At 45.5% G+C, this 23,004-nt stretch overlaps 1 protein-coding gene across 4 annotated transcripts in view; it reads left to right on the plus strand.

Annotated features, from left to right (window-relative positions):
* Positions 1–23,004, plus strand: part of ARHGEF37 (Rho guanine nucleotide exchange factor 37) — an 82,216-nt gene that overhangs the window by 52,683 nt on the left and 6,529 nt on the right. For 2 of the 4 annotated variants that reach the window (XM_007516391.3, XM_060180899.1), the window contains 8 exons: positions 2,358–2,557; positions 3,948–4,078; positions 5,702–5,806; positions 11,385–11,495; positions 14,744–15,073; positions 17,277–17,405; positions 18,850–19,045; positions 21,724–21,881. In XM_007516391.3, coding sequence (XP_007516453.2) covers positions 2,358–2,557; positions 3,948–4,078; positions 5,702–5,806; positions 11,385–11,495; positions 14,744–15,073; positions 17,277–17,405; positions 18,850–19,045; positions 21,724–21,881 — 1,360 coding nt within the window. The remainder of the gene's footprint in view (positions 1–2,357; positions 2,558–3,947; positions 4,079–5,701; positions 5,807–11,384; positions 11,496–14,743; positions 15,074–17,276; positions 17,406–18,849; positions 19,046–21,723; positions 21,882–23,004) is intronic. The other 2 variants (XM_060180894.1, XM_060180891.1) reach the window with 2 other exon arrangements.

Raw genomic sequence — 23,004 nt, forward strand, 5'->3', positions numbered from 1 at the left:
AGGATTCAGGATTTCATGCTTGAAAGTCCAATGATTTATCCACTGAGCCTCCTCCTGGGCCACTCATTTTTTTTTTTTTTTTTTTTTGCAGAGAGCGAGACAGACAGAAAGAAGGAGGGAGAGAGATACAGAGAGGAGAGATACCTGCAGTATTACTCCACCACTTGTGAAGATTCTGCCCTGTGGGTGGGGACTAGGGGCTTGAATCTGTGTCTTCATGCATGGTAACATGTATGCTGTATTGGGCATGTCACTTTCCAGCCCCACTTTGATTCTTTATCTTTCATATGTAATTGCAATCTCACTGCGTTTGCCTTTCTTGAGGCTGCAGTGACTTTGTAGTGATTTTGATGACTGTGCAGAGGAGAAATGGTCATCTCTGTGCAAGCCCTGCCCTCTGATCTGTGAGCAGACAGTTGGGCCTTCCCCATGGAGAGCAGCCTGTGGGATAGAGACTTGCCACTATCTGGCCACTGTTTCCACCTCCCCCGCCCATGGTCAGCCAAGATCCAGAAGCCCTTAGAGAGGACAGATGGCTGAGTGGGCAAGTCTTGACAGGGGGCCCCACCCTGCCTCTTCACGCCCAAAGCCAATGAAGGGACTCCACCTGCTCTGCCTATTCTGAGCCTTATGACTCATTTCCCCTGGACATTTGGTCTGGAGATTTTTCCTTAGGAAGAAAAGCAAGAGGAAAGGAACCATGCAAAGCGTATTTGGGAATCTTGGCAGAGGACAAGGTGGGGTGGTGGGAGAGTAGTGCTTAGACATTGAGATTTGAACCTCTCCTAGATTTCTATAAAGGCAGACCTGAATGCTTTGAGTCATCACCACAGAAAGACTTTGGGGGCTCTTCCCAGATGCCAGTGACTTGGGGGATTCTTTCTGCAAATCATAGACATCAAGAAGGGAACTAGAAATAGCTGTCCCTACATCAAGGGCACATCTGAAAGAAACCTTGACACTATTAGTTCCTATATTTTGCTGTTGTTAAAATTCGGTGGCCTCTAGCCGGCCAGGCTAGCTTCACGGGCGGGTAACAGAGACGACCAGAGACATACGGCTGGGCAGGGAAGCTGTATTTCTTTATTCAGGAACAACGATTCATAAACTAAACCAAACTAATCACCAAACAGAACTCTGCTGTCTCTTTGCGGCAGCGCAAGCACTCTCTCTTACTCTGCAACTCTGGAACTCAGGAACCCTCTCGGGGTTCCTTCGGGGTGGGGCCAAGCAGGCCCGTGAAACTAACAGGACTGATCCAATTCTCTTGGCGGGGGAGAACTAGAACCCAATGTAAAGCATACAACATTTTGCTTTATTTATTTATTTTTAATGAAAAATATGAAACCTAATGAAAATCACAATAACATAATGAACAGTCACACACACCCCCACCTGAATTGAATGTTATTTTGTCATTTGCTTCATCAGTGTTTTTAATTTTATTTTTGAGAGAGAGAGAGAGAAACAGAGGAGAGCGTGAGCGACACTATAGAACTGAAGTTTTCTTCAGTGCGGTAGGGACTGAGTTGTGGACATGGCTAAGCAGCGCACTATCCAAGTGAGCTATTTCACTAATCCTGCTTCCTCTAATTTTACACTAAACTATTTGAAGAAAATTACAAATATTTCAACTTTTTACCCTTAAATACTTTAAATGCATCTCTGAAAATAAAGTCCCTGTGATCTTCAAAGCTTTCCTCCTTTCCTTTTTTTTTTTTTGGCCGCAAGTGTTATCATTGATGACCACTGCCTGCATGACTTCCCATTCCTAGTGGCCATTTTTTTTTTTTAGAGGTGGGGGAGAGGGAGAAGTGACTAGTGACTAGAGAAGAAGAGAATGAACAAGTTAGGAGAGAGACCATGACACTACTCCACTGCTCTTGAGGCTTTCTCCCCACAGGTGCTCCCACAGGGTGGCCTGGGACTCAAGCCTGGGGCCTCATGCGTAGTAACCTGTGTGCTCTACCAGGTAGAACACCTGCCTGCCCCCAAGCCTTTCCTTTCTGAGGCAGCAGAGTTCCTTTATTAAATGAAGCACTATATGAAGTTGTGCCTAGAGCATGTCCACATATTGAGTTTGACTGCATGAGTTTGGAGCTCTGGACAGCAGCTGCAAGAAGAGACCTGGGCTTCGGATGTGTTTGGTGCAGTTGGAGCATCAAGACTCAGAAAGGGGGTAAAGTCAGAACAAACAATGCCCTTCTAGTGTCTATCTCTCACCAATTCCAAATGAGGGTCACAGAAGAAGGATGATCACACAGCAAATTTTAGTGGCAGAGCCAGGACTAGAACCCAGGTTCCTTCGTGTCCCACAGGGAGTCTTCAACTGATCTAACACCAGTCTTTTCCTTCAGGCCTCAAGCTGGACCCTCGGGTCTCAGTTTCTTATTGGTCATCCCTCTGCAGAGGATTACCAAGTACCCACTGCTGCTGCAGAAAATCCTAGAGAACACACTCCCTGCGGACAGTGCTTATCCTACTATTCAGAGGGCTGCCTCTGCCCTCCAGGACGTGACCACCAACATCAACGAGTACAAGAGGCGCAAAGAGCTAGGTAAGGACTCAGGGCACTTAAGGAACAGACCAGCAACTGCACTTCTGGCTACAAAATTTTCATCTTATCTCACACTGAATTCATAGGAATGTAGTGGCTTATATAATACCACAAGTTCAGTGGTAAGATGAACTTTAGGTAGGGTTTTCTCAGGGTATTTGTTCTCTCTCTGGGTTTTTTTAGGGTGTCCTCTCTCTCTCTCTCTCTCTCTCTCTCTCTCTCTCTTTCTCACTTTACCCGAGCACTGATCAGCTCTGGCTTATGGTGGTGTGGGGGATTGAATCTGGGACTTTGAAGCCTCAGGCATGAGAGTCTCTTTGCAGAACCATTATGCTACCTACTCCCACTCTCAATTCTCTCTCAATATTTGTTTATCGAAGAGAGATATAGAAATACACACACACACACACACACACACACACACACACACACACACACAGAAAGAGAGATTGAGAAAGACGTGAGCACTTAGCCCTGGATTTTGGTAGTGTTGGGAATTGAACCTGAGACCATTATGCTGTCTCCCCAGCTCTTCCAATTATTTTGTCTCTGTTCTTTACCATATATCATGTCTTTTAAAAATATTTATTTATTTATGAAATAGAGAGGAGAGGAGAAAGAGGTAACCATAGCATCACCCTGGCATATATGATACCAAGAATCAAATTCAATACCTCATGTTTGAAAGTCCAATGCTATATCCACTATATCACCTCTCAGACTGCAATGAATTTTTTTTTTTTAAATCAGTGGTCCAGGAGGTGGCACAGTGGATAAAGTGTTGGACTCTCAAGCACGAGGATCCAAGTTCAGTCCCTGGCAGCGCATGTGCCAGAGTGATGCTCTGGTTCTCTTTCTTCTCTCCCTTTATTTCAATCATTAATAAATAAAATATTAAAAATAGTTTTTAATTAAAAAGAAAACCCCAGTGGTCCTAAAGATGGTTCAGTGGATAAAACGTTGAGCTCTCAAGCACCAGGTCCTAAGTTCCATCCCCTGCATTGAATGCGCCAAAGTGATGCTTTGATTATCTCTCCCCTCATAAATAAACAAATAAATAAACAAACAAATAAATACATCTTCAAAGCAATAATGAAGTTTGAGCTAGGGAAAGTATAGTTCCAGCCTGATCTGTCTAATACTGGCAGAGGGACCCCAGATGAGGAAACTGAGGCCCAAGAAGCAGTGACTTGCTGCAGCTTCTCCGCCTTGTGCTTTTCCCCTACCACCCCATCCTCCCACCTCTAACCCTACCCCTCGCCCCCAATTGACCATTCTAGTGGCCTTGACCCTGAGAAGTGGGAAGAGGCCAGCCATGTGTCAGGTACGCTTACTACCCTGGCTTAGCTTACGTCCCTGTGCCGGTGCTGTCCCTCCTCTGTCGGTGCAGCGTCCAAGTACAACAAGGTGGAACAGCTGACCCTGCGGGAGAGACTGGCCCGCATCAACACGCACACACTTTCCAAGAAGACCACGCGGCTGAGCCAGCTGCTGAAGCAGGAGGCGGGGCTTGTGCCTAGGGTGAGTATGCGCAGGAGAAAGCCTCACTTCATCACGGGGTTTTGGTGGTGGGCAGGCTGTGCATGGATCCGCAGGTGGTTTCTAGTCCTTCAGAGATGAGAAAACAGAGGCCCGAGGATGGGGCTGGGGTGGGGTAGGGGAGATAAATTTTATTTATTTATTGGGAGATTAATGGTTTACAGTCAATAGTAAAATGCAATGGCTTGCACATGCAGTCAACAGTAAAATACAGTGGCTTGTACATGCATTACATTTCCACGTAACGATACAACCCCCACTAGATCCTCCTCTGCCATCATGTTTCAGGCAGGACCTGAAGAGGGAGATAACTTAGCAGCCTTAGAGAGTCAGGAAAAGGCCGAGCCAGCACCTCCAACCCCGTTCAGAAGAGGCAGGATGGGTCTTTCCCCCTGCAGCTTAAGCTGCTCTTTCTCTTTGGTCTTTTTGTACAGATAGGAGAACTCATCCCTGGGTCTGGAGACAAAACCAGTCTTGAATAGCTACTAGCCACAGGGTGGACTGAATATTTATCTGAGCCACTGTTTGATTCATGTAGTCAAGTAGATATTCTCAACACCCTTGCTTTGAAGATAAGAAAACAGTTTCAATGGGGCAGGTGAAATAGCACACTGTGTGCTGGTTTTGCCATGTATGCAGCTCAGATTCTAGTCCAGTTCCTACCACACTGAAGGTTGCTTTGGTGCTACGATCTTTCTCTCTGTCTCTCCCAGGAAGGAAGGAAGGGAAAAAAGACAAAACGAGGTTCAGTGGTTTACTGTCACATGATTCACTGAGTAGAACTCATCCGTTGTGTATAATGGTGCTCTAGTCTCTTTCCCATTCACTCATTAAATAAGTAAATAAATAAATAATTATTTTCTAATACCAATACCTCATGCATGAGTAAATTTCACCACTCCCTGGCTGATTTTTTTCATTTTTAAAATTTCTGCTACATAGAGACGGGGTGGAGGGGATACCTCACCTCTGGAGCTTTCTTCTCTTCAGTTTGTGTCACTCCATGTGCTGGGATTCAGATCTGAGCTGCATATGACAAAGGACATACCCACCAGCTGAGCTATCTTCCAGTCCCAAGTAAATCTTAGAAGTAAACAAAAAAAAAGCCCTCAGAGAGGGTAAATAAAACATCGGGGGCAAGGGAGTTAGCATAATGGTTATGAAAAAAGATTCTCATGCCTGAGCCTCTGAGATCCCAGGTTCAATCCCCAGCACTACTATAAACCAGCACTGAGCAGTGCTCAGGTAAAAAGTAAATCAAACACACACAACACACACACACACACACACACACACACACACACACACACACACACACACACACACGGAGGGGGTGCGGGGGAGAGACAAGAAACACTGGGTTAGAGTCACATAGCTCAGAAGCAAATCAATCAAACTGAAATGACTGATTACCTGCTTCTGTGTTGTGACACCAAATCACTAAGCTGTATTCAGTGGCACCCCACTCAGCTTTGGGGTTAGGGGACATGATGGGTGGGGTAGGTCCTGTGGATTTGTGGCTGGAGGTGAGGACTTGGAATGCAGGGCATACACTGCCCCCATGTGGATACACTTGGCCCTTCATAAGCACAACTTGACCCATAGACAGAAGACAAGGAGTTTGATGACTTGGAAGAGAGGTTCCACTTGGTGTCGCTGTGTGTGACGGAGCTGAAGAGCAATGTGGCTGCTTACCTGGATAACCTGGAGGTGACAATCTCGCTGGGCATTATGGGTGGGGCTGGGCTGGATTTCTAGGACGGAGGCACGCAGGTTAAGATCTCAGCTGGCAAAGGCAGCTGCTGTAGTGATGAAATGGAAGAGGTCCTCCAGCCTCTTGCTGCAAGCCAGAAGGGTCGTGAGGGAGGGAGCCTGACCAACCCACAGGACATCTGACAGGGGTAGCTTGTGAGCCAACCCTTGAGCTACCCTTGGATCAGGGTCAAAATTCACCAGGGTCAGAACCTTCCTGAGGATCCTAGAGCAGGGGGCCACATACTCAAGTACCCAAAGGCATGTGGTGACTAGTACTATTGACCTATAAGGTCTAACTGGCTGTTTATGAGACTTTTCAGTATTGCAATATAATAAAGCTTGACATTTGAATGAAGGAACAGATGGATGTATGAATGAAACCTGAAGGGGCAACTGTTAACTTGACTCATACCAATTTTTGCTAAGTGGGAAAGTGAGCCCAGTATAGCCAATTCAGATATTAAGGGAAGAAAATCTTGAAATTCACAGTCTGGGCTGGAGGTATGATTCAACCCAGGTCCAGCTGAGAAAGAATTACAGAAGCCAGAGCTCCCATCTTCTGACCCCCAAAAGAATTCTGGTCTATATTTCCAGAGGAGTAAATGATAGGGGTAGTAAGCCAGAGGGCTCTGTATACCCAGGACCTAAAGTGTTTGTCACCAGGAATCTTGTTTTTATACCTTCAACGAAAGGGAAGCAAGTCTGGAAAACATCAGAGGAAGCCAGGCACAGTTTCACTTATCTGGGAGAAAAAAAGCAAAAAGGAAAGACACTTAGAAGTAGTAATAGGTGGGGGGTTGGGCGGTAGTGCAGCAGGTTAAGAGCACGTGGCATGAAGTGCAGGGACTGGCTTAAGGATCCCAGTTTGAGCCCTGGCTCCCTACCTGCAGGGGGGTTGCTTCATAGGCGGTGAAATAGGTCTGCAGGTGTCTCTCTTTATCTCCTCCCCCTGTCTTCCCCTCCTCTCTCCATTTCTCTCTGTCCTACCCAACAATGACTACATCATCAACAACAACAGTAATAATAACTACAACAACAATAAAACTACAAGGACAACAAAAGGGAAAAATAAATAGTAAAAAAGTAGTAATAAGTGTAGGGGTGAACTAGAAAGGAAGTGAAGGCCAGGCCATTAAAAAATAGGGAAAATAGGTACATATAGATATAAATAAAGATATAGGTAGTGATAGAATCAGCCCATATCAGTGACCATGGGAAAACTACTGCAGTTTCCAGTGCAGGGGATGGAACACAGAACTTTGGTGGTGGGAACTGTATAGAATTATAGTTCTATTATATTACAGCATTGTAAATCAGTATTAAATCACTAATAAAAAAAAGAAGAAATTCACAGCCTGTGAAACTGCATAGTAGTTAGAGCCCTGAACTTAAAAGCATGAAGTCTAGAGTTCGATCTCCAGTATTCACATGTGTCAGAACAATGTTCTAATTCTCTCTCTCTCCTCTCTCTATATTGATAAATGAACAACTAAATAAAAAAACATGGAAAAGACCAGGAAGTGTCACGGTAGATATAATACAGAGTTCTGAAGAATTAGATCACAAGTTGAATCCCTGGTTCTCTCCCCCCCCCCCACTAATAAATAGTAAAATAAATCTAAAAGGAAAGAAAACATGGAAATTTGGACTTTTGGGTGAAATTTCCTCATGTGTCCATGGGAACAGCTACTTAAATCATCATTTAAATACGATGCAACCCTGAGGGGAATTTTTTTTTTTTTTTTTTTTGCCTTCATGGTTATCACTGGAGCTCGCACTATGAATCCACTGCTCCTGGAAGCCATTTTTTCAATTTTATTCGATAGGACAGAGAACAACTGAGAGAGGAGGGGGAGATAGAGTAGAAGAGAGAAAGACAGACACCTGCAGAACTGCTTCACTGCCTGTGAAGTGTTCCCATGGCAGGTGGGGAGCGGGAGCTCAAGCTGGGATACTTGTGCGGGTCCTTGCACTTAGTATTATGTGCACTTAACTGGGTGCGCCACCACCTGGCCCTCTAAGAATACATTTCTGCTAACTGAATTCAGCCCTTGGGAAGCACCAGCTCATATTTCCTTCCAGCACTTTCCTGGTGCCAACAGCCCCCTTGCTGCTTGTCATCAGTTCTGACTCATTTCTTCCCCTCTGTCACCTCCCTATGGTTTTGTTCTCAGTTACATCTATTTGTGCAAAACCAGCTGGGTCAGACTATAATGGGCTCCTGGATAGATAATGGGACTTGAGATGGCGTCATCAGAAGTAGGTAAGGGGAGAGAGGGCTCATTCCAGGGCTAGATTTAGGGTTCCATCCTGTCCCTACCAACCTCCAATGGAAGAATCTGAAAAGCACAGAGAATTGGAAGTGGAGGGACACAGAGTTATGCCATGAGAGAGAAGGGACAAGGGACAATATCCTTCTTTCAAAAGAGTGGTGCACCCAGTTGAGCACACATACCACCAAGTACAAAGATACAGGTTCAACCCCCAGGTCCCCACCTGCAAGGGGGGGGGAGCTTCATAAATGTTAAAGCAGTGCTGCATGTCTCTTTTCTTTCTCTCTTTTTCTGTCTCCCCATTCCCTCTCGATTTCTCTTTGTCTCTATCAAAAATAAATAAATAAAAGAAGTTTTTTGGTTTTTTTAAAGAAGAGGGATGTCTTGAGAGACAGTCTTCAGGGCACATGAGAGGCAGGTGAGACTTTGTAAGGTAGAATGGATAATTGGATGCACTAAGGTTGCATTTCCCTAAACCAAGGGTGGGGAAGGTCTGGCCTTCAGGTCATAAACAGCCCAAGAGATTATTTGGTCTGGTCCTATGAAGGCAATCAGAGCTTTTTTTCATAGCAGCTAATAGTATTATTTTTTTAAGTCAATGATTTTGTATGGCCCACAGATGATTTTATAAAGATCTAAATGGATATTGGCAGAAAAAGAAAAAAAGATTCCACACCCCTTCCTTGGATACAGGATTTATATGACAGAGTGCTGACACTGAGTCTTACAGCAAGAAAGAGACTCAATACATTAATCCCCAGAGTCAAGAAGAAGCCTCTTTTGCTGGTGTATCTATGACACAGGCAAAGGGAGCTACTAGCAGACAATAACATCCAGACAATTCAGCAACAATTTTTTTTCCGGCACGGCGGGGCTGGGGGGCGGGGGTGGGTGGTGGGGATGGGACACAGTCTTTTGGTGGTGGGAGTGGTGTTTATGTACAATCCTATTAAAGTGTAAACATATAAACCACTATTTAATTAATATGAGAGGCGAAAAACTGATGATATGTCTAAAACTTCTTAAAACACAGACTGAGTCTTTTTAATACATAGGCTGTCTTTGATATGTTGTCTCTCCCAAAAGCCTAGACCAGGGAGAACAGAAGCAACCGGTAGCACAGCTATATACAAGATGCTGGGTATTATACCCCCAAACCCTAACAAAGTACCTAACAAAGGTACTTTCCAAAGTTAACCCTATCACCAAATAATGTGACGATAACAATAACTATCCATTGTCTTCTTTGAACCAATTTTTGCTTTTTTTCTTAAAAAAATATTTATTGTAAATAAAAGATAGGTATATATGGAGCAGAACACTGCTCAGTTCTGGCATACATGTAGTGCTGGATCTTTTTTGTCTTTTTCCCAATGTCACACAGGAGAATGAACTAAGGACCTCACATGCATTATACTGCTGTCAGGCCTTCTCAGGCCTAATTTTTCACTCTGATGAGATTCAGATAAGAGAGAAGGGAGGGAGAGGGGGAAAAGGAGTGACAAAGAGAGAAGAGACACCACAGTACCACTTTACCTTCTGTGGTGCCAGGGGCTCTAACCTAGGACCTTGTGAATAAAATTTTCCTTCCTTTCTTTCTTTCCCAGAGCACTGCTCAGCTCTGGCTTATGGTGGTGTGGGGGATGAACCTGGGACTCTGGAGCATCAGGCATGAGTCTCTTTGCATAACCATTATGCTATCTATCCCTACCTGGACCTTGTGCATAACAACAAACCACCACTCCTGCACATACAGTGCCAGTGATAGAACCAGGAACTTCTGATGTACAAGGCTGATGCTGTACCAGTTGAGTCATTTTCCCTAGCTGCAGCAATTATTGCTTTTTAAAAAATTTAATGGGAATTTTATTAGTGATTTAATAGTGTTTTGTGAGGTTGTAAGATTACAGGGTTATAGTTCCACACAGCATCTACCTTCAAAGTTCTGTCCCTTTCCCCCACCTCCACCAATGATAGCTACCATAGTTCTCACAAAGCCTTAAAGACAGTTTAGCAAGTTTGCTGGTCTGTTTTTGCAAGTCCATGTGTTTAAGTTTTCTGCATTTCACATATAAATGAAAACATCCAGTCTTTCACCTCCTTCCTTGCTTCACTAAAACATAATCACTTCCAGTTTCATTCATTTTGTCTTAAAAGACACAATCTCATCTTTTCTTATAAATTCATTTTTTAAAATTTTATTTATTTACTATTGGATAGAAACAGAAATTAAAGAGGGGGTGAAGGGTGGCAGAGACAGCAGACACTTGCAGCCCTGCTTCATCACTTGTGAAGCTTTCTCCACACAGGTGGGGACTAGGGGCTTGAACCCGAGTCCTTGTGCACTGTAATGTGTGTGCTTAACCAGGTACGTCGTGGCACCTAAATTCATTTTTTACATTAAATTTATTTATTTATTTTTTCACCAGAGCACTGTTCAAAATCTAGTTTAAAGTGGATCTGGGGCTTGAGCCTCAGGCAGGAAAATCTTTTTGTTTAACCATTTGCTGTCTCTCTGACCCAATCTTATCTTTTTTAGAATCACAGTGATCACTATCCCCCCATTGTTGTTGTTGCTGCTATTGTTGTTGCATAGGACAGAGAGAAATTGAGAGAGGAGGGGAAGGTAGAGAGGGGGAGAGAAAGATAGACACCTGCAGACTTGCTTCACCACTTCTGAAGTGACTGCCCCCCCGCAGGTGGGGAGCTGGGGGCTGGAACTGGGATCCTTAAGCTGGTCCTTGTGTTTGTACTATGTGCGCTTCACCCAGTGTGCTACTGCCCAGCCTCCTTCTTTACATGGCAGCTTCACAGATTTTTTTTCTTTCCCTCTAACACACTGACATAAAGATAAATGTCTAGTTGATTTAAAGACCGGCATTACTAGAACATGTGGAATATGGACTTGGCAAACAAACCACAGAGGGGTGACATTCAGGAATCTCGAGAAAAGAAAAAGAAAAGAACATTATTAACTCCATCAGAAGAAAAAAAATTTTCTTTTCTTTTAATTTTTTACCAGAATACTGATCAGTTGTAGCTCGTGGTGTTTCAGGGGATTGGACGTAAGCATTATGCTATTTCCCTCTTCCCTGGAAAAACCTTCTAATCATCCACACTGTTGTGAGGATAGGATAGTGCGCTTTCCTGTTGTGGGGTTGGTTGTTCAGCTTGCATGACTTCTTCAAGGAAGCTACAGAGGGGAACTCAGGCTCAAGACAACAGTGACCTGATGGACATCTTTCCTTTGTTTGGCTCAGGCTTTCCTCCGCTTCAGGCCACAGGACTGTGATCTGGACATGGCAGAGGGCCCGGTGGTGCAGTACCGCAGCCTGACGCAGGACCTTCATCTGCAGGCCTTCCCGGAGTTTGTGAGTGGAGCATCAAAAGCACCCCCCGCTTTGTTTGTCACGCAGTCAGCAGGGTCTAAAATTGTCTTTAGAAGCCAGTCTCTCATCACATCCATAGGCTCCCTGGGGAGTCAGCAGGGCAGGCTATTATTAGTACATCCTAGATGGTAAAAATAGCCCCGCTAACACTGCGCCTCACTCTGCCTGGTGCTGCGCTAGCCCCCTTCGCACTCTTCACCTCATTTAATCCACCCCGCACAGCGTGGAGGGTGGGTGCTATTAATAGTCCCATTGTACAGATGAGCGCTTAAGGCTCAGAGGAGGTGGCCACCCAGGAATTCACCCGGGCAGTGTAAGGGTGGTGTCACATCTGGTTGACTGCACACACACACACACACACACACACACACACACACACACACTTTACAATGAACAAAGACTTGGGTTCATGTCCCAGGTGGTCCCTCACCTGCAGGGGAGGAAACTTCAGGATCTTGTGAAACAGTGCTGCAGGCTTCTCTCTCGCTCTGCCACTGCTCCCTCAACTTCTGTCTCCATCCAAAGTAAATAAAATATTTAAAAACAGCAAAACGTTTATTTTATTCGTTTTTAATTAGAGAGCTACAGAGAGAAAGATTGTTCAGCTGTAGGTTATGATGGTACTAGGGGGTCAACGTGGGACTTCAGAGCCTCAGGCACGAAAGGCTTTTTTTTTTTTTTTTGCATGACCATTATGCTGTCTCCCCAGTTGCCAAAAAGATTCATTTGATTTATTACATATGAGAAAGAAAATTTCACACAGAACAGAGAGGAGAAAGAGAGAGGCAAGAGTACCGCTCAGGTACATGCAGTGCTGGAGATTGAGTCACAAACCTCCAGCATGATAACCTGATATACTACCAGTTGAAATGTTTCCCCAGTCACCAAACACTAGGGCATATATGTCTCCCAGGAAATGGTGGAGTGGATAAAGTGTTGGACTCTTAAGCATGAGGCCCTGAGTTCAATCCTAGGTACCACATGTGTCAGAATGATACTCTGGTTCCTGTCCTCTGTCTCTCTCAAGTAAATAAATATTTTATTTTTACCAGAAGAACACTCAGCTCTGGTATATGGAGGTGCCAGGGACTAATCCGGAGACCTCTGATACTTCAGGCACGAAAGTATTTTGTGTAACTATAATGTTATCTCCCGGGCCCTAAACAAATACATAAATTTGCTAGTAGATTTGTTGTTGTTGTTTTCTTTTCTTTTCTTTTTTCCTATTTGTTGCCCTTGTTGTTTTTCATCATTGTTGCAGTTATTATTGTTGTTGTTATTGATGTCGTCTTTGTTAGATAGGACAGAGAGAAATGGAGAGAGGAGAGGAAGACAGAGGGGGAGAGAAACACAGACACCAGCAGACCTGCTTCACCGCCTGTGAAGTGACTCCCCTGCAGGTGGGGAGCCGGGGGCTCGAACCGTGATCCTTCTGCCTGTCCTTGCGCTTTGCGCCATGTGCGCTTAACCCATTGCGCTACTGCCCAACTCCCACAAATACATCATTTTTAAGTTTCATTTTTACTTATTATGTAGAGACAGAGAGAAACTGAGAGGGGCGGGTGAGATAGAGAGGGAAAGAGGCAGGGAGAGACACCTGTAGCCCTGCTTCACCACTTGTGATACTTTATCCCTGCAAGTGGGAACCAGGGGCTTGAACCTGGGTGTGTGGACTTAACCAGGTGTGCCATTTCCTAGCCTACCAATAAATCTCTTTTAAATTTAAGATTTCATTATTTATGAGATAGAGAATACCAGAGCATCATTATAGCACATGGAAGTGTCAGGAGTCAAACTTAGGACCTCCTGCTTTAGTGTCCACTGCTTTATCTACTGTTCCACTTCCCAAGTCAATAAATAAATCTTTATTTTTAATTCTTTTTGAATTTTAAAATTAAATTTATTTATTTAATGGATAGAGACAGCCAGAATTGAGATGGAAGGGGGAGATAGAGAGGGAGAGAAACAGAGAGATACCTACAGCCCTGTTTCACCACTCACAAAGCTTTTTCCCTATGGATGGGGAAAGATGGGGGCTGGGGATTTGAACCTCGATCCTTACACATTATAACATGTGCACTCAACTAGGTGCTCCACCACCCATCCCTAATAAATAAATCTTTAAAAAGCATAATTATCAAGTTTTGTACACAGTAATAATATACACATATATGTATGTGTACACACATATATAATTTTACATCATTATATGTATAAAGACATAAGATTAAAAATTTATAATAATGTATAATTTTTAAATGTTACCTGGGGGTTTGTGCTTGCACAGTTCCACTTCTCCTGGCAAGTTCTTTTTTCTCTTTTCCAGAGAGACAGTGAAATACAGAGAGGGAAAGAGCAAAGGAGAGACAATATAGCACTTCTCTACTGCTTGTAAGGCTTCCCTTTCGCCTGGTACTCTCAAGTAGTAGCCAGGGTCTCCACCCAGGTCCTTGAACATGGCCACATATGTGCTCTTCTGGGTGAGCTGCTTCCTGGCCTGAATAGTAACAACAGTGAAAACATTAAACACCTGTACTGTGCTGGGCATTCTGTTAAACTCATTCTTTGCCTTGCCCCCCACTCTCAGATGGACACATTGAGGTCCACAAAAGTTAGATATTGTGCTAGAGGCCATGACTGGGGGAGTTGGGGGTAGACTGGAGCCCAGACTGACCAGCTCCAAAGCCCCTCTCCCAGTGCCCACCCTCTGCTACTTCCTTTTTTTTCTTTTCCTTGCCTCTAGGGTTATCGCTGGTGCTCATGTCTGCACGATGAATCCACTGCTCCTGGAGGCTATTTTTTCACCCCATCTTTGTTGCCCTTGTTGTTATGCCATTGCTGTTGTTGTTGTTGGATAGGACAGACAGAAATTGAGAGTGGAAGGGAAGACAGAGGGGGGAGAGAAAGATAGACACCTGCAGACCGGATTCATCACTTTTGAAGCAACCTCCCTGCAGGTGGGGAGCCGGGGGTTCGAACCAGGATCTTTAGGCTGGTCCTCGTGCTTAACGTCATGCATGTTTAACCCACTGTGCTACTACCCACCTGCCCCTCACCTTTTTTTTTTTTTTTTGACTCAGTTCTGGTTTATGGTGGTGTGGGGGATTGAACCTGAGACTTTGGAGCCTCAGGAATGAGATTCTCTTTGCATAAGCATTATGCTATCTACCCCCCCTCTCCGGCTTCCCCAAACACCACCCCCCCTTCCTTGTGTTCACTTCTCCCTACAGAAGCAGCGGCTGGAAGGCTTGGTGTGGAAGCCCCTGTGCAACCTGGCCAGAGCCCTAGTTGGTCCCCAGAACCTGATCAAGAAGCGTCTGGACAAACTACTGGACTTTGAGAGGGTGGAGGAGAAGCTGTTGGAGGTGGGCAGTGTGACGTATGAGGAGGAGGCGGCCCGGCACACATACCAGGCCCTCAACTCACTACTGGTGGCCGAGCTCCCGCAGTTTAACCAGCTGGCTGTGCAGTGGCTGGGCCAGATCCTGCGCACATTCATGGCTCTACAGAGGGACCTCGCACAGCAGGTGCTGCAGAGGGCAGAGGGCAGCTTGGCTCAGGTGAGGCCTCCAGGACTGGACTCTGCTGGGGAAAGAGCTAGGCAAGGCCTTGCAGCCCCTGCAGCCAGTTGTTGTCAGGGCTGGGAGGGAGAAAGGCTGAGCCTTCCAAACAGGTTATCAGGTGCTTTGGAAGAGGCCATGGAAACTTCTAGAGCTCTCTCAGGCTTGTTCTTCCTCCGTGAATGCTTTCAAACCATGAAAGTAAGGGTAGAATTGGGGCTCCAAGGGAGCTGGGCGGTAGCGCAGCAGGTTAAGCGCACAAGGCACAAAGCGCAAGGACCGGCATAAGGATCCCAGTTCGAGCCCCCTGCAGGGCAGTCGCTTCACAAGTGGTGAAGCAGGTCTGCAGGTGTCTATCTTTCTCTCTTCTCTGTCTTCCCCTCCACTCTCCATTTCTCTCTGTCCTATCCAAGGGAAAAAAAAAGATCTGGGCCTCCAGGCCATTTCCAGGCCTTGGGACCCAGAAACCCAGGAGGTTCTGCTGAGCACTGGTTCACCACTTGTGTCAAAAATAAGTCAGTAGCTGGGGACTCAGCACAGCAGTAGTGCACAGGATTTGCATGTTGGAAGTCCCAGATTCAATCCCTGGCACCGCCAATAGAGCTGAATGGTACTATTGTCAGGAAGAAGAAAAAAAGAAGAAAGACCCTTGTGTACAAAAACAGCAAAGAGCTGGAGTTTATTCTGCGAGTGGAAAGAGAGCTTTATGTGAGGTCTCTAGGAGAACTAGAAGTTAGGGCCCAGGCCCAGGCCCAAGCAAGTCATGGAGATAAATGGTGCAGTGAGAGGATAAAAATGAGAGCTTTAAAGACAGAACTGCCTCCTATAGGCAAAGCAACAACAACAACAACAACAAAAATCATGCAAAAGGAGGGGACTCCTGTGTGTCAACACATTGTTTTGTTAGAAGCAAGGATCTAATAACATTTTATCTATTTATTTATTTCTTTGATATAGACAGAGAGAAATTGGGAGGGGGAGATAGAGAGCGACACCTGAAGCCCTGCTTCACCACTCATGAAACTTTCCTCTTGTAAGTGAGGACCAGAGGCTTGAACCTGGGTCTTGGTGCATTGTAATGTGTGCTCTTAACCAGGTGTGCCACTGCCTGGCCCTAGATCCAGCAACATTTTCCAGTTCCTACTGGTTTCTCCAAAATTCCCAATTCCTGGTGTCAGGATGCTGATTTAATGGGGTTATGCACATGGTTGTTAACCCAGATTCTTGAGTGATAGACCTATATAGGCTTCATTCCCCAGTGGCCTCCTGTCTCCATTTTTGCAGTGAATAGGCAGAGAGAATAGGTTCTTGGCAGCTGTGGGCTTAGTCCCACTCCTGCATTGTCTGATACCTAATGAGGCAAGGCTGCAATGGAGCTTTCCTCAGAGCTGCTGGGGCTGAAGATGGCTTCTGCATGCTCAAGTTACCATGCACAAGGACCTGGATTCAAGCCCCTGGTCCTCACCTGCAGGGTTCTGATACTACTTCACAAGGAGTGTCTCTTTTTCTCTTAAGTCTGTCTCTTTAAAAAAAATTTTTTTATTATCTTTATTCACAGGCTAGAGATAGCCAGAAATTAAGAGGGAGGGTGAGAAAAGGAGAGATACCTGCAGCACTGCTTCACCACCTGTAAATCCTTCCCCTGCAGGTGGGGACCAGGGGCTTGAACCCAGGTCCTTGTGCATTGCAGCATGTATGCTCAACCAGGTGCTCCACCACCCAGCCCCCCTCTCTCTGTCTCCTCCACTCATCTCAATTTTTCTGTCCAATCAATCAATAAACAAATAATATTTTAGAATTAATTAATTAATTAATTAATTATGCCTCCAGGGTTATTGCTGGGGCTCAATGCCAACACTATGAATTCACTGTTCCTGGTGGCAGTTTTTTTCATTTCATTGGATAGGACAGAGAGAAATTGAGAAGGGGGAGGGAAGATAGAGAGGGGAAGAGAAAGATAGACATCTGCAGACCTTTACTTGTGAAGTGACCCCTCTGTAGGTGGGGAGCTGGAGGCTTGAACCCAAATCCTTGTACGTAACCATGTATGCCCAGTCCCATAAATATATATATTTTAGGCCACAGCTGACCAAGAAGCCAAGGTGCGTCTTCACACATCTGGGGCCAAAGTACAAACTGCATGTGTCTCTCCATCTCCTCTTTGCTGAGGAAGCTTCTGACAACTGTGTCTGTCTTTACCCAGCTGCCCCACAGCCAAGTCTCTGAGCCGGCCTTCAAGAAATTGGTGGAAGAAACACTGGGCCAGAATGGAAACCAGCTTCAATCCTTTCAAGAAAACTTTGGGAAGGTGCTACCACCTCCCACCATCCAGGTAAGTGCTCATCTCCCCATAGAAACTCTCTGGGGATAGACTTGCTGACAATAGGACAAGGATTTCCTGGCCCAGTGTTCCCTGATAGCTGGGGGCGTCTCTTTCTTTCTGTGAACTGGGGTGGCTGTTGGGTGGGACACACTCCCAGATACACAGTGCTCTTTTTTAATTTTTATTTTCCCTTTTGTTGCCCTTGTTGTGGTTATTAATGTCATTGTTGTTGGATAGGACAGAGAGAACGAGAGAGAGAAGGGGAAGACAGAGAGGGGGAGAGAAAGACAGACACTGTAGACCTGCTTCACCGCTTGTGAAGTGACTCTCCTGCAGGTGGGGAGCCGGGGGCTCAAACTGGGATACTTCTGACGGTCCTTGCACTTTGCGCCACGTGCGCTTAACTTAACCATTGTGCCATTGCATGACTCTCTACACAGTGCTCTTAATGGCTGATAAACATAAGAGCTTTCCCCTCCCCCCAACACACACACACACACACACACACACACACACACACACACACACACACGCACACACTCACACGTGAACTTGCCCCATGTGACTGGGTTAGGTGAGCAAGGTCAGCCCCGTGAAGCTCATATTCTAAGGGGGCTGAGAAACAAATTTGAGGGTTTTTTTCTGCAGAGGTCTTAGCTTGATGTTATGAACAGAATTGAGGACCTGAACTTGGAATTTCAGAACTTCACTTAGAATTTTAGAGTGTTGGGGGCTGCGGAGATAGCATAATGGTTCTGCAAAAGACTTTCAAGCTGGAGCACTGAAGGTTCCAGGTTAAATCCTCAGCACCATTGTAAGCCAGAACTGAGCAGTGATCTGGCAAAAAAAAAAAAAATTAGAATCTCAGAAATTTCTATTGGGGAAAGGATATATATATATAGTTTTTCAGTGCCAGGGCCTTGCATGTTCCTGATTCCACCACTCCCGGGCTGACTTTGAATTCATATACATATGAATTATACAAACACACCACATGGAGAGACACCACAGTTCCAAAACTTCCCCTGATGCTATAACACTACCTTGGGAGAATTTTAGATTTTTTGTTTGTTTGATTTTGGTTGTGTTGTTATTTTGTTCTGTTTTATTCTCAGAGTACTGCTCAACCAACTTTAGTTTATGGCAGTGCTGTTGAATGAACCTGGGACCTTGGCATCTCAGGCAGGAAAGTCTTTTGCATAACCATAGTGCTATCTTTGAGGCTCAACTAGAGCTTTCTTCTGAGAAGTCTTGGGATGCTAAGAGCATGTGTTTCTCTCTTGGTCCTGTCTGATAGGAGGGAACTCTTGGCTCTGACAGGGATGGATGGGCACAGTGACCACAGAGATGGGGCTGGAGCGCGACTCCTGGCTCCTGTCAGCATTGGGCAGACACAGCTCTTGCTCTGACACATCAGCTCACCCCTGTGTCTGTGTCTGCCTCCTTTTCCCAGCCGCTACTCCCGGGGGCCGAGCGCCAGGTAGAGGCTCTCCTAAGCAGGCATGGCCCTGGGAAGCTGTACCAGGTGACCAGCAACATCAGCGGGATGGGGACAATGGACCTGACGCTGTTGCGGGGACAAATTGTGGCCCTCCTACAAGACAAGGACACCAAAGGCAACAGCAGCCGCTGGCTGGTGGATACTGGTGGTATGTGAGACTCTGTGGGACCTTCCCCTCCCTCTGGGAAGACGACCCAATAGAAGCCAACAGAGAGGGGCCAGGTGATGGCACACCTGATTAAGCTCACAGCCCGTTGAGCACACACATTACTACGCATGTGGACCCAGGTTTGAGCTACTGTTCCATATCTGCAGCCAGGCAAGGGGCGACACTTTAGGAGTGGTGACGCAGGTTTGCAAGTCTCTCTCTCTATATCTATCTATCTCCACTTCCTCCTTTCAATGTTACTCTGCCCTATCAAATAAAACAGAAAGAGGAAAAAAATGATTACCACTATGGTTGGATTCATAGTGCTGTCAATGAGCACCAGTGATAACCCTGGTAACCTAGTTGAGTGCACATGTCACCATGCTCAAGGATCCAGGTTCAAGTCCCTAGTCCCCACCTACAGTGGGGAAGCTTCAAGATTGATGAAGCACGGCTATGGTTATCTTTCCTCTTTCCCTGTATATCTCTCTTCCCACTCTCCTCTCAACTTCCCTCTGTCCTATCAAACTAAAAATAATAAATAAATATTTAAAATAAAACTAAATAAATAAAACATAAAAGTGAATTGAGAAGCCAGCAAGATAGCTCACTTGCTTAGTACACTTGCTTTGTCATGAGCATGATCCATGTTCAAGCCCAACCCCCACCTCACTGAAAGCAGCCTCAGAGCTGTGGTCTCTCTCTTTTTAATTTTTTTATTTACTTATTATTGGATAGAGACAGAGAGAAGTTGAGAGAGGGAGATAGAGAGAGAAAGAGACATAGAGACACCTGCAGCCCTGCTTCATCACTTGTGAAGCTTTCCACTTACAGGTGGGGACCGGGGGCTTGAACTTGGGTCTTTGCGCACTGTAATGTGTGTGCTTAACCAGGTGAACCACCACCTGGCCCCTTGTAGTCAGTCTCTCTCCCTTCCTCCCTCCCTCTCTCCAGGGTTATTGCTGGGGCTCTGTGATGCCACTACAAATCCACTGCTCCTGGCAGCCATTTTTCTTTTTCTTTTTTTTTTTTCATTTTATTAAATAGGACAGAGAGAAATTGAGAGAGAAAGACAGACACCTGAACCCCTGCTCAGCTACTTGTGAAGCATCCCCTTGCAGGTGGGGATCAGGGGCTTGAACCCGGATCCTTATGTAGGTCCTTGCAATTAGTACTAGTGAGCTAACTGGGTGCACCACTGCCCAGTCCCCACTGTGGTGCCTCTCTCTCTATCTTTCTTTCTTTCTCTCTCTAAAGAAAAAAAAAGTCAACCTGGACTAATGACAAAAATCAACACATAAATAAATAAGGCAAGATGAGTAAAAAATGAAGGAAAAATAGTGTAAGTCAGGCAGAAGGGCTGCCCTTTATCAACTGCCTGATTTGGGTTTATAAAGCTCTGAGCCTTCAAGTGAGAATGCTAACGGTCATCTCCAGCATTGGTACAAAGACTAGAAAAGTGAATGCCCATCCTGGCATCTAGGAAGCACTCAGGAAGTGATGGTCACAGGAAAGAACAGAGACCTGGAGAGAAGGGCACTGTGTGGGTGTAATAGAGAGGCTCCAAGAGGAAGGGACTGGGAGGGAGTGGGTGGTGGTGCCTGGCTGAGCGCACATGTTACTATGTGCTGGGACCCTGGTTTGAGCCTCAGTCCCCACCTTCAGGGGAAAAGCTTTGCGAGTGGTGAAGCAGTGTTGCAGGTATCTCTCTGTTTCTCTCCCTCTTCATCAGTCCCTTCCCTCTAGATTTCTGGCTGTCTCTATACAATAACTAAATAAAAATAATTTTTAGAAAGTAAGGAACTGGGAGACTGGAGAGATAGCAATAGTGGTGATGCTAAAGACTTCATGCCTGAGGCTCTGAGGTGCCAGGTTCAGTCCCCAACACCTCTATAAGCAGAGTTGAGCAGTAGTGCTCTGGTTTCTCTCCCTCTCCATATATAATTAATTCATTTAATTAATTAAATAATAAAAAGAAGGAACTGGGGTCACTTGGAGAGGAGAAAGGCAATGTCTGCCTTCAGGGAAATGTCCTGAGGCAATGAAGCAGTCTTACTCAGGGCTGCCCCTAGAGGGGGTAGGAGAGCAGAACCAGCACAAGGTGGGCAGTTTCCATAACCATTGTGAGGAAAAATTCTGTTTACCTCTGTCAGAGTTGTGCAGGTGGAGTGGACTGCTTTGGTAGAGAATGAGCCCCTATGTAAGCAGCAGACAGGGAGTGAAGGGTGAGACTCGAAAATGACTTTTTCAGATTGTCTTGAGTGCTGAAAAGCTAGGCAGGGGAACATAACCATCTCTGGATTTCACAGCCCACGGAAAGGACTAGTGAAGGCTGGAGGTGGGAGATAGCTCACCTGGGAGAGTGCACATTTATCATATACAAGGACCTTGCTTGGAGCACCCAGCCACCACATGGGGACACCTACACAGAGGAAGCATCATGAGCAGTGGAGCAGTGTGGTGGTGTCTCTTTGTCTTTTTGTGTGTCTCTCTCACCTTTCTGGGGAAAAAAAAAGGAGGAAAAAATTTTATTGGGAGGAATGAAACTGTGCAGGTGTGAAGCCTCAGCAAAGTATTTGGGCAAAACAACTTTAAAAGAGAAAAGAAAAGAAAAGAGAAAAAAAAAAAAAGGACTGTGGAGGTGACCTGCACAAGGAAACATTCTGCTTGTCCTGCAGGGCATCGAGGTTACGTGCCTGCTGGGAGACTGGAGAGGTACCATGTTGCCCCTAGAGAGGAGGGGCTTGGGGGGTACAAGGGGTCTTGTGACGACACCCAATGTCTGATGCCAGAGCCCACGCCAGCCCCTGCATCCACGCTCCCAACCATCACCCAGGTGAGTGCCTCCTGTGTCCACCTGCATAGGGAGGGGCTTGGATTTTCCCAAGGTCTTCAGAATCAGTGGCTACATCAGTCAGTATGGCCAGGAGGGACCTAGAGAAAGGAGTGTTCCATCTGACCACTGTGACAGAGCTCACCTGTTGGCCCCATCAACAGGGCAAGTGAAAGCTGGGGAGACAGCATAATGGCTATAAAAATGGTGATGCACCTGGTTGAGCACACATGTTATAATGCTCAAGGACCCAGGTTCAAGCCCCTAGTACCCACCTGTGTGTGTGTGTGTGTGTGTGTGTGTGTGTGTGTGTGTGTGTGTGTGAAACTTTGTGAGTGATGAAGCAGTGCTGCAGGTGTCTATTTCTCTTCCTTTCTCTCTCTTAACTTTTTATTATCTTAATTTATTCATTAGATAGAGACCATCAGAAATGAGAGGGGGAAAAGGAAATAGAGAGAAAGAGAGACAGAGAGCATCTGTAGCACTGCTTCACTGCTCACAAAGCTTTTTGGCTATCTCTATCCAATAAGTAAATAATGATAAAACAACAACAACAAGATATTTTCAGTTCAAGGTCTCAAGGTCAATCTCAAGCACCATCATAAGCCAGAGCTGAGCAGTACTCTGGTAAGAAAAGAAGAGAAAAGAAAAGAAAGGAAAGGAAAGGAAAGGAAAGGAAAGGAAAGGAAAGGAAAGGAAAGGAGGTTAGGTTTAGTGTCCTGGGTTGCAGTGCAGTTGGGGTCTCAAGCATGAAGTCCAGAATTCAGTCCCTGCTATTACCTGTGCTAGAGTGACGTTATGGTGCTCACCGTCTTTCTCATTAATTAAAAACAAAAAAAATTCCTGGGCAAGTGGGATTTACTCATTCATGCACTCAGTATCTGCCAGGGACTGTGCTGGCAGGTCGGAGAGATGATGTTGGTCCTGTCCTCCTTCCCCGTGTGTATAAATAGGGTTGAGAAAACAGCAGTCATCACAATAATCCTATGAACAATACAGTAAAGCTAAAGCAGTGATGTCTGTGTGCCTGGGCTCTGGGTGTGGGGTAGGCTCAGGAAAGGAATTCCTGGAGAAATGATGCTTTTTCTCAGCTGTGAAGGATGAGTAGTATTAACGAGGTAAAAGG

Source organism: Erinaceus europaeus, chromosome 2 (genome assembly GCF_950295315.1).
Source record: "Erinaceus europaeus chromosome 2, mEriEur2.1, whole genome shotgun sequence".
NCBI classification, from domain to species: Eukaryota; Metazoa; Chordata; class Mammalia; order Eulipotyphla; family Erinaceidae; genus Erinaceus; species Erinaceus europaeus.